Genomic DNA, 11,928 nt, shown 5'->3' with positions numbered 1-11,928 from the left:
TATAGTATATGGACGCACATCAATCCTCAGTGAAAGCCTATTCTCCTTTACATCATTACGCATCAAAGTCAAACTGCAGTCTTTGTGTGGTCATCACCATCAATGCACAAGTGGTACTGATAGGTCTATGTAAATCCTCAGTGCGTTTCTTTGCTAGAATGAATGTATTGCCTTCGGTTTTGTTTTTGCCTTGTGTCTATAGTCTTTCACAGCAGCCCACGCCCGTGCATAGGATGAAGTAAGTGTTGATTATGTAATCAACTCTCAGCGCGGACACAGGCAGTAGATGAGCACAGTGCACTAAAATGCTCGGGATGCTCGGGAAAAAGACGAAAGCGTCGCCAAATGTTGATTCTTTAAGACAAAATACATCTAAGGAATATTTTCCTCACATTCCTGCCTCTCGGGCGAGCACGCATGCGTATAAGAAGCTCAGTGTTAGCCTTATTTGGATATGGTAATGAGTGGCTTGAGACAGCCAATACAAAACGGGATTTTGTCCACGTGAGAGTGAAAGACCGCTGCGGAGGCGGGGCCAAACTCGATGCTGAGTTGAAAACCAGTGGACAAGCCACAGCGCATTCAGTGTAGGGAGAAGCAGGGACATTCAATGAGGGGGGAACTTTGTTAGTATGAACTTTAGAAATATTTGCAGAATATTGTAAAAATAACCAAAATCCCTCGTAAACCAATAACCTGCCCATAGGGTTTGGGATTTTTAGTTTAGTTTGCCCGGAAAGGGCTTCTACACTCACTATTCTTACACTTTTTTGAAAGAATGTGTGAGACAGACAGTTAGCCAGCTAGCTAGCTAGCTGAGAGCCGATAGTGGCGGCAGGAGAACAAAAGATTTTTTTCTGCGTTTTGGCCGTTTGTACTGACACTAAGTCCATGCAGAACGTGTCATTACCATCACAATGCCCGTTTTACTTTTTCTGATAGACACGTCCGCTTCAATGAACCAGCGCACCCATCTGGGCACTACCTATCTGGACATAGCAAAAGGCGCTGTTGAGACTTTTATGAAGGTACTGTAACCACGGGACACATTCATACACGGGGAGATCCCCCAGATGTTGGTTATGCTGTTGCAAAGCTCGCCTGTCAAACTCTCTTGATAACCGTAAATAATTCTCTATTATTTTCCACAGCTCAGAGGGAGAGATCCGGCGAGCCGAGGGGACCGGTATATGTTGGTAAATTTTGACGACGTTCCTTTCGGGATCAAGGTAGAGTTTGTTTTCGGGTCATGTCCAGCTTTACATTGCGCAGATTGACTTGTCCTTCCTCCACGACTCCACCACCACCGCCACGCTGTGATCACTACATCAGTTGTGTAGAGAATAAGATCTTCAGGAGGAGCTTTCATACCCCTTTTAAAACATGGCCGACATTTTGTTTCAATGTGAGCAGCAAGGAACTCTGGGTGTTATTTATACAGCGAGGGTGATATCTTTTTGGGAGGGGGTGAGGAGGAGGAGGAGGGAGAAAGGGCGACAGACTACCTTAAGTAGTTTGGAACAAATTGTCAGTGAATATCGAAAGCATACGGAGACTTTTGTTGCTGCTTTGTGACATACATGACTCCATGCTGGTTTTAGTGGCCTGGCAGAAACAGACGAGGGACTTGGCTGCTATGCTGTCACATTACTGTCTTGAGAAAAGGAAGGAAGGAAGAGGGAGAGAGAGAGAGTGTCAGCGACCTATATCAGAGCCAGAGGTAGACAATTTGGACTTAGAGGATAAGGGTGCAGGTTGAAATTTCAGGTGGATCTTTTCCAAAATTGCATATAGTTCATAAAAATGCAAGATGATATTTAGATGAAAATATATTAAGTATCTCAGAAAATACAGACATTTATTTAGTTATCATCCTAACTGCAATTATACTTATTTTTATATATATCACAAACCTTTGGGTTTATTTAAACATAATCTGACTGTTCAAAAAAAAAAAGACAGTCTGGCTGGCAAATTTTAAAGTGTAAAACAACTTAATAGATATAGATGAGAACCTTTTTCTTCAGTTCTTCACCATTTTCAGATTAAGCCCAAGACTGAGCCTTAAACTAAACATAATAACCAAGACAGTAAATTTAAAAAAGATTATCTCCTGGTAATTATTATATTTTTGAATTTATTTGTTTGACCTTTGTCAAAATAAACCAGGAATCTTCACTCATTCACCATATGGCTGGGGATTCTTGGATTCCTGACACAGATGAGGTCTATAAACCAACTTATTAGATAAGGATGTGTGCCCTTATCTAATCCTTATCAAAACTATAATGATGAAGGCATCTGGACCAAAAGATGGCAATGGCTTAAAACCAAAAGCAGAAGACAAAAATGTCACTACCACACTTACAGTAACACAAAAATGTTACTACCACTTTAACAGGCAGATAGTAAACCCTAAACTGTTAATCTAATGTCATTATATACTATAGCTCTCTCTTGGACACAGGTTAAACTATTTACCTGACCTCATGTACTGGTCAGTTTGTCCTCAATAGTTTTCTCTGACAAGGTGCATGATACAATTGTGAAAGCAAAAGTTCATTGGTAAGAAATCATGCAGTAACAGTACGTTTCTACTCTTTTGAATCTCAATCAACCCCCTTGAGGTAATCATTGACTAGTGTTGATGTCATTTTTTAAAAACCAATGTGTTTATTAACACAGTTGTTTTGTTTCTGTTTGTTTTTAAAGGCTGGGTGGAAGGAGACTCATGCCACGTTCATGACAGAGCTACGAAACCTCCAGGCCACCGGACTCACAACAATCGGCCATTCCTTGAGGACTGCTTTTGATTTACTCAATCTCAATAGATTAGTGACTGGGATAGACAACTATGGACAGGTATGTAGCTCTGAAGAAGAACAAACAGAAAATCGGGGTTTTAGAAAGTGTTGTTATGACAACTATGACCCCATCCCCCCCTCAGACTCTTCCACCCCTGCTCCCTAACCCCTATCCACAGTCTTACAAGCATCAACCACCTGCATACTGTGACCCCGCACACATTCAGTCACGTGCTCAAGACACAACCATAAAAACAACAAGCTAAAAGGAGCAACGTAAACTGTCAGTATCTCAAAATTTTACCATGTTGGTGGCTATTACTGGTGCCAGAAATTATTATATTTAAAAGTAGTAGTGAATCAATCATAATGGTGAATTTTTGGATAGTTCAATATTGTTCATTCATGTAGGCAAACATATGGAAAATTTTAGGTTATTATTAAAACATGGAAGTTATATAGTTTTACTGTGAAGTGATTCATACACTACTTTGGCCATAACCACTGAGGTTAGCATCTACAGTAAATTAAGTGCAGGCTCATCCTGAGCTAATGAATACAGCAATTCCTGCCAGCAGGTATGTGTTCAGTTCTAGATGCTTCCTAAAATTAATACAGAAAATAAATGAAATATAAAAGAAAATAAAACATAGATTCTATACAGGCTTTTAAAATACACTCTGCCTGGACCCCTACTGAATTTGCTTGGTGTTCAGTACAAGTGTAAATTTGGCTCAATGAATTTAATTATTATGCATTATTCTGTCCATGCTATGTAATGGTAAAAAAACAAAACGTAAAGATGAACTTTGAGGTCTAAGGAGTAATTGTGATTTATAGTAATATTGCAACCACACAGTAAAGTTCTTTGTTTACCAGAGACTATTCTGTATTTCACTTGTGTTTTTATGAAGTGTCTACTATGAAGAGAGAGCTTTTTCCAATGCTCTGTTAAACAACATTTACTGAAAAATGGATTGATTCATTTTTTTCTTTACAAGAAATATGTCAGTGTTTAAGGAAATGTTGGAAATGGCATTTAGGATCATCAGTATAAAACTAAAGTTTTTTGCACTTTTTATCTTACCTTTTACAACTTCACATGATGAGTTTTTATATTCAGGGTAAACAGAACTTTTGACTTAAGCAACAGCTGGAAGCTTAGATATTCATTGTGCCCACGAGAAGTCTGTTACTAATTCAGTATTTCTGGGTCACTTCCAAAAAGTGCTTTAGATGACATTACCAGTTTGGGCTGCTGTTGTCCTGTCCAGTTGTTGAAACATGAAGTTCCTCAGAAAGCAAGGGAGAGAAATAGTTGTTTGGTGTTTGCTCTCATTAAGCTCCTCGTGACTTATCTGTAAACACATGACAGTTCTATCATCAGGACTTGAACTGCAACTGAAAAAAACATCCAGAGAGGCTTGACCTTGATCTTTACTCAAACCCAGAAAACGTACTGTGAGAGATGAATTTTATCACATCGTCCTGGGAGGTATTCTCTACACGGATTGAAAATGAAGTGCTGTTTGAGGCAGAAGACTAGTTTTACTGTTGAGCCTGATAGGTGGATTGCTCTTTTTTCCATTATGAAGCCAGAAGCAAATGCTGAATTGTTAACAAGCCTTTCCTGAGTGAAGTGATGGGAGGTTTCTTACCATTCAGGGCACCCTAATGCATACAGTACATGTAACATACATAATGTATGTCTGACTCCTACAGGGAGTTTGAATGTGAAATACCAACCCTGCCATGGGGCCAGCAGGAACAATATGAACACACACACACGTCTGTAAACACGACATGACACACACCCACAAACACAAAAATCAAGGTTGCTGTGTCCTGCTCTGGTTGCCAGTGACCTCTGATGACAGGTTGATTTGACAGTCATTATAAGTAATGACCAAGTCTTTCTCTTGTCTACACCTGGAAGAAAAGCAGTTTGTTCAGAATAGAGGTCATGCTCTGCTGTAACCACAGTTTGTTGCTGAAGTGATCAGTGTTGTAATTACTATCTTACTAGTTTTCAGAGATACTAGTTAATAGTAATTACAACATTGAGATAGTGGCTGCTTGAGGTATTACATTGAGTAAATTAGTCTACTAATTAGTTTACTAATGCACTAGTAAATCTAATCTGTATATCTTATTTATTTTACACTATTTTTTGTAATCAAAATGTTTTTTTATTCTGGCTTCTGGTTTCTTTGCTCTGTTAATGGCAGTAAACCTGGTCCATGACACAAGGGCATCTTGATTCTCTGAAATTCTCCTTCATTTTCTATATTTTAATGAGTAAAAACATGGGCTCCAATGATAATTACATTACATTTAGCATACGCTTTTATCCAAAGCGACTTACAGTTCTGATTAAATGACTCCTTAATCTACTCCTTTTAACGAATTTGTTATAATTGTTTACAAACTGACCAGCTTCTCTCATTTAAGCTTGACAAAAACTGTATAATTCTGTAAACCCTATCAATTTAGCTGTGCAGAAAAGGGGCACTTGTGAGATATTGATTTTTTCCCCTTCTGTTCTATCCAATAATGAGTTTTTTCAGGGATTAATGAAGTACTTCTATTATCCAACCCAAGCATATTCATTTACAGTTTTGACAAATTCTAAACTGTTTAAATTCAAAACTAATCATGCTACAAGGCATCATACCTTCTGTGGTGCTGTAGTAATTTGCTATTGTTGTCCGATCAGTTGATGCCTAACCTGTTTGTCATTGCATAAAAAAAAAAGAGACTCTGTTATTGTGCGCCATTGAGAGTTGAAGAATGTTTACTTTTCTAATTACTAGTTCAGTGGATGAAGAGCACAGAGCAGTCAGGCAGCTTCCTTTTCAGTACATTTCTTTTTTTTTTTTTTTTTTTTTTTGAGGCAGGTTTCATCATCGCTCTTCTGCCTACGCACACTTACTGTTTTGCACATGTTTTTTTTAAAATCTTGGTTAGTGTCTTGTTCTGTAAATCAAAGGTTTACAAATGGAAGTGTTACATCTACTTTGTATTTGAAATTCCACTGCAATAACATTTGTATGTTATGTGTGGTTTTTAGTGTTTTTGTTGATGTTCAATGGGTTTGAGATCCAGAGAGCGACCAGACAAAGGGGAATGAGTCTGTGCTAAGTTAATATTGCCCTGGAGTGATTTTTCTCTACAGTAACAAAGAGTCCTCAAGGTTGCCAGGCATCTGAGACGATTCTCCCCTGGGAGATTAGGAGGGGGCAAGGAGGACGGGAGGGAGACAGACCCGCATGTTATCCTGACACTGATGACTGTTTCATTAGGAGAGCAGCGAAAGGGTTTAAAAAGAGGACAAGAAAAATGGCAGCAAGATTATATAATTATATAAGGGTTTATGTTTGGTCTAAGGTTAAGATGATTTATTGGATCTCCATCTGCCATAACATTTGTGATGACAGGCCATAGATCCAGCAGTGTTGGTTTAAAAAGACATGCATATGATGGAAGGTGTTGACATTGATCTGCTGTATTCCATGACAATTTGAATGTGTAATCAATATCTGGATGAGTTTTGGTGAATTTATTAAATTTATGGTCTGTTGTTTGTCAGACACTGGGGCTGTGACAGATACAGATACTACTACAACAACAAGCGCGTTTAAGGTGTCGGAGGCACCATTGTTCCTATTTTTTGTTATGGACCAATAATCTACAACAAAGAGTGATGGGCAGGGACATTTAGGCTGACAGCCCTCGGCCACTGATGTTGTTTTTATGGAATATTGACTCCTGAACACCAAGAATGGACTGTAGTTGTGCAATAACAAAGTTAGACTTGAAAGTCAGCCTTGGCTCGCTACTTGTCTTTGGAGCAACTCAACAGAAATTGCATTTTTATGGCTGTTTTAAATTCTTTTTAATTTTTAAAACAGTTTACCCTACGTCTTTGACATAGGGTTGAAGATTGTTTCAACATGTACAAATTCTTGTGTAAATACAAGAAGTATTTTTTGTCCATTCACAAATGCCTGCAGCCCTCGTTCAGTTATCTACCTCATTAGAAAATGGAGAATCCAATTTCCACATTGAAGCTCCATACGCAGTGTTGCTGGTGCAGATGTCATTACAAAGAGCTTGCTGATTGTGTCTGTCTGTTAATCTGATGTGACCAGAACTAATAGCAGAGCAACACTATTATGACATGACATGAATGAAAACATAATTCTTCTACCAAGGTGGCATCATCAACTTCTCATTAGCATGCTAGAAAAGTGACCAATATCATAACAGGATTTTAAGGAGGTAGGGGGAATCGGGGCTGTGGTTGTCATGGATACCGACAGCCATGTGATTCTTTGTGGCATCTTCCCTCTCCTTACTCTGCTGATTCTAAAACTGGACAAATGTATCTTTCAGCTGAAACCACAGCCTACAGGTACTCTTCACACCATGTGGGTCCACATCCTTTAATAACTGCACCACTGTCGATACAGCATGGCCTTTATGGAGTCTGCAGTGAGAGCCAGTGTGCTGACTGCTGACAGGATGTTGGGCTTCTTTGAGGTGGAAGTTGGCCACTGTGGAGGAGCCCACAGGCCTAGTGTGCAGAGATGAATGTGTTGCTGCTTGATTTTTATTTTATTAATGTGAAATGCTGATGTTCTTAAATATTGTAGCAAAGTGGTTTCATATAGATCCACCATTTATATACTGTACCAGTGTTGTTGATAGCAAACAAATGGCACAGATGCAACTTTGTCAATGAGCTAGTGATGTCATCACATTTATGATGCCTATAAAACAAGTGTGGTTTAAACAACTAAACTCTGGTTTTAGTTGTTTTAGTCAGGACCTTTACTTTACTTTACTATTTCTTCTGTTCATGTGAATGATTGTCTCTATATGCACTTCTGTGAAAGAATGGCAACCTGTCCACGACATGCCTCGCCTTTTGTCCAGTGTCAGCAGGGAGTAGCTCCTTTCACTATCAGTTAATAAACACTGTTAATCCTTAATTCTCCTACTGTTTATAGGGAAGGAACCCATTCTTTCTGGAACCTGCCATTATAATTGCTGTCACTGATGGAAACAAGTTGACAAGCAGCAGTGGAGTCCAAGATGAGGTGAGCCAACATTAAAAAAAGACATCTCAGTTCATCAGGAGTTTTTCCTGTTGGGTTACATGATAAATAGGAGCCTGCGATCACACAGTCAACATTAAAACTTATTTGTGGATTATTTACTGTAGGTTTCTTAGGTTTTTGTCAATCATTTCCCTTTCCTTATAATTAGACATTGTGTGTTTTTTGATGGCTGCAGTGACAGTGATTCATTTTCTGTCAGATTAAACCCATTCCCTCAGTAACTCACTCCACCATTAATATTTATCTCTGCTCATAAAGTTGTCATCTCTGCATCGGCAGTCCATACTAAATATTACTGATGCTCCTCTCTGTGTAATGGAGATAGTTCCATTAAGCTGTGTAGTTAGAATACTTGTATCTTCAGCCACTGTGTAATTTGTAGCTCTCGTGATGACCGTGTGGTTCCGTCAATTTAGATACAAGCAGAAGGAAAAAGCGGGAACTGATTATACATTATGCCATTTAAACCAAAATGAATAGCCCAACTCCAACTTGCAGATTTGAATTACTAACCAACTTTTGTAGAAAATCCTTTTTTGTGGCTGACACTATGGCTCGTTTTACACTCTCTAGCTCCATCTGCCTCTGACCACCCCTTTGCCGGGCAGTGAACTGACGAAGGAACCCTTCCGCTGGGACCAGCGTCTGTTTGCTTTGGTGCTGAGGATCGCTGGTAATGCCTCAGTGGAGCCTGAACCCCTCGGTGGTGTCCCGTCTGACGATTCTCCCATCACTCCAATGTGTGAGGTCACTGGAGGTAAGCAACAGTTTGTCTCAGTCCATAGTTGCTGCTTCTAGTTCCTGTTATGGAAATGCATTTTAATGTTCTCTTAATCAGAATTAATATTCAGTAGTTACTCATTCAATGAACATTAAAATAGAATTAAAATGATCAGGTACACATTTCTAGACTTTGTTCTGCCTGCTGGTGTTTTTGTCAAACTCTGTGACATCACTAACATGGTAACAGGAAGCTGTAAACGCCTTAGAGTGAATACTATGTAAAAGGAAACAAAAAACAAGTAACATAAGTTTAGATTTCTAGATGGACTCATCTATATCAGAGCTTACACCTATCATTTCTGTATTAGAACTTTAGAACGTGTCTGTGTGCAATTAAGGTGTGACTTTGTTGTTCTCAGTGATGGAAAGAATTTGACCAAGCTCAACATTCTACTTCAGAGATAGTTAATGTTAGGTAACAGTCTATAATTGCCAATTGTATTTCCAATTATCATAAACAAAGGGACAGCTGCTTCCAGCCATAGTCAAACACTAACTGAAGACCACACCCTTTTTTAACCACATTAAAAGAAAACAGTGTGAGTTGTTTTCTTTGAAATACATTTTCTAATGAAAAAGTGTTCTAATAAAACATCTTTATTGGAATATTTAACACATGTATAAATTCCTTACCAAAGATGACTAGGAACAGAATATCTTTTGTTTTTTTTAACAGCTGGAAGATAAATGGTGTAGCGTTTTTTTGTCCTGTTCCCAACTTAACCATTTAATTATTTTTTGAGCAGTGAGAATGTGGGTTTATGGGAGATTTCCTGCTGTCCAATAATAAAAATAGATGACGGGGGAACCAACCAGAATGATGCTGGTGGCAGGTTGTGAATAATGGTCATTGGTACTGAATGTGGAACATGACACAGCTTCATTGTCACTGACAGTCTACTGCCGTCTATTACTGCTGATGGCAGATCTGACACAAAGCCACAGCCTTTTACAATGGGTGAATAAAAAAGGACGCAGCACAGAGTGGATAGAGGTGGAGCTGTAGGCAGCAAAGGTCAGAAGAGTAGTGGAACAGGGAAGTTACACTGAACATGTGTTCTGTTTTTTTTTTGTTTTTGTTTTTTTTGTAATCTGAATCCAAAATGATGTACTGTGGAAACATTTTGAGCTTTATATATTTTGGTTAACATAAATCTTACAGTCGTGTAATCCTCCTTCTCACAACTAAGACACAATAATCCAGTCATCTTCTTGGTAATAATTAGTATTCTGAATATCTCTACAGTGATTATCATTCAATTATTACAACTGTATTTAAATAAATTTGATCCTTAGGAAAATTAAAATATTCACAAGATAATTTGATTTCTATAACATTCTCCTAAATTGAAGTTTTCTTGTAAGTTACTTCAAGCCTTTTGACTAACGTACCAATGGTTGCTATTCTCTATATTAGTTGTAGATAGTTTTTTATGGTAATCTAATAGACCAGTGGATCCCAAACTATGGTCGGTGGACCACTTGTGCTACCTCTAGTGTTACACTATTTAGTTAAGTAATTTTGTTGTTAAATACAGCTCTCTCTGTCTCTCTCTTACTCTCTCGCTCTCGTATGAGTGTGTGATTGTCTGAGGGTACTTGAGGAGACAAATATTTTGAATATTTTTGGTAGTGGTCTGAATATCTCTGTACTAGATAACTCACATTTGGCTGCAAAATCGTTTAAGGCCATTACAAAGGACACATTAAAGTACATATTAACTCTATGTAGCGGTACTCACTAAAGAGATACTATCTATAATGTAGGTATAATAATTATCTCTAAAGGTTCCTTTTGGGTTTCCTTTCAGCCTCCTGTAGCTCATAATTTGATTCCTTGTGCCCCAAACATTGTATGACTCATGTTAAATTTCACAACAGCTGGAGTAACAACAGTATGTAACAACAAACAGTCTCTGACAAACCCACTGGTTGACTTCCTGCTAAGCACCTCACACAGGTATGCTGTAATAGAGACAGGCTGGAAAAGAAAGTAGAGTATTTAGTGGTTAATGAGTCAGATATTTCTCACAGGTGTTGGCAGAGCCATAAAGGGAAATGGACACTGTATTAGATTATCACTTGGTTCACTCTCGAGTCAGGTCAGCTCTATAAGGAAATAAAGGACAATTCATAAGGTGGGGCCATTTGTACATGACAGGATAAGTTGTTAGTCCTGGTGTTTCTCTTGAACACTAATGATTCTGAAGTCCCAAAGATGGGTTTGAGGTTTTGTGTTCACTGTTTGCTTTGGCCAGTGTTTCCAAATTGTTGTGTGAAATTGCTATATTTTCCACAGCACCTAATGATCTCTCACAGTGCACCAGAACCATTTTGAGATTGAGACCATATTTGTTTGTGTTTGTGTCATGACATTACCATGTTTATGCAAGTGTTTGTGTCTCTGTGTTTTGCAGGACGTTCTTACAGTGTTTTCTCTCAGAGGATGTTGAATCAATGTCTGGAGTCTCTGGTGCAGAAAATCCAGAGTGGTGTGGTGATTAACTTTGAGAAGACTGGGCCTGATCCTCCTCCCCTGGAAGGTAACAGGCCTCTGCTCTTCGACAAGAGGAAAAAAAAGGCAGAATTTAATTTTAGAAGACCCCCTTGACAACTTCTGCTCTGCATGGAGCTGATTAGCAGAGAACCTTCCCTCTCACCCACACACTGTTTTAATCATCCCAGCTTTTCTTTGCTGTTGCTCTCAAGCAACTGTCGGATGTCACTCTGTAGACTCGTACCTTTGTGTTTTCACTTCCTACACGCTCTTTTCTTTCTCACAGCCTCCTTTTCTGTTTCCCGTTTGTTAAATACTCTTTTTGTTTTTTGTCTTTTCACAGCCTCCTTTTCTGTTTCCCGTTTTATAAATACTCTTTTTGTCTAACTTCCACCAAGCTCTTTTTATTGAAATTAATTAGTTTCTGTATATTCTGTGCAGATACGCCAGCTGAGGCGTTGAAGTCCGGACCACAGCCTTGGCATTGTTGTCACAAACTCATCTATGTTCGACCCAATCCTAAAACAGGCGTGCCTATTGGTCACTGGCCAATTCCTGAGGCCTTTTGGCCTGACCAAAACTCTCCTACGCTGGTAAGAAACTGAAGCAATTACTGCATATGTTAACAAAAGCAAAGAAAACATGCATTCATTAATACTGGGTTGGAATTGGCAACGTCAAGTGGGGGGTTTTATCTTTAGGTCAATATTCCTAATTAATT

At 38.7% G+C, this 11,928-nt stretch overlaps 1 protein-coding gene across 1 annotated transcript in view; it reads left to right on the top strand.

Annotated features, from left to right (window-relative positions):
- Window positions 1-265: 265 nt before the first annotated feature.
- The window catches only part of ints6 (integrator complex subunit 6), a 17,836-nt gene continuing 6,173 nt past the window's right edge, over window positions 266-11,928 (top strand). Inside the window, exons 1-7 of the mRNA XM_008328374.3 lie at window positions 266-1,028; window positions 1,152-1,229; window positions 2,713-2,862; window positions 7,817-7,906; window positions 8,501-8,684; window positions 11,128-11,253; window positions 11,649-11,800. Coding sequence (XP_008326596.1) covers window positions 918-1,028; window positions 1,152-1,229; window positions 2,713-2,862; window positions 7,817-7,906; window positions 8,501-8,684; window positions 11,128-11,253; window positions 11,649-11,800 — 891 coding nt within the window. The 5' untranslated portion in view covers window positions 266-917. The remainder of the gene's footprint in view (window positions 1,029-1,151; window positions 1,230-2,712; window positions 2,863-7,816; window positions 7,907-8,500; window positions 8,685-11,127; window positions 11,254-11,648; window positions 11,801-11,928) is intronic.

Source organism: Cynoglossus semilaevis, chromosome 16 (genome assembly GCF_000523025.1).
Source record: "Cynoglossus semilaevis isolate Cse_v1.0 chromosome 16, Cse_v1.0, whole genome shotgun sequence".
In the NCBI taxonomy this organism is placed as follows: Eukaryota; Metazoa; Chordata; class Actinopteri; order Pleuronectiformes; family Cynoglossidae; genus Cynoglossus; species Cynoglossus semilaevis.
This window is presented reverse-complemented; position numbering and strand designations above follow the sequence as displayed.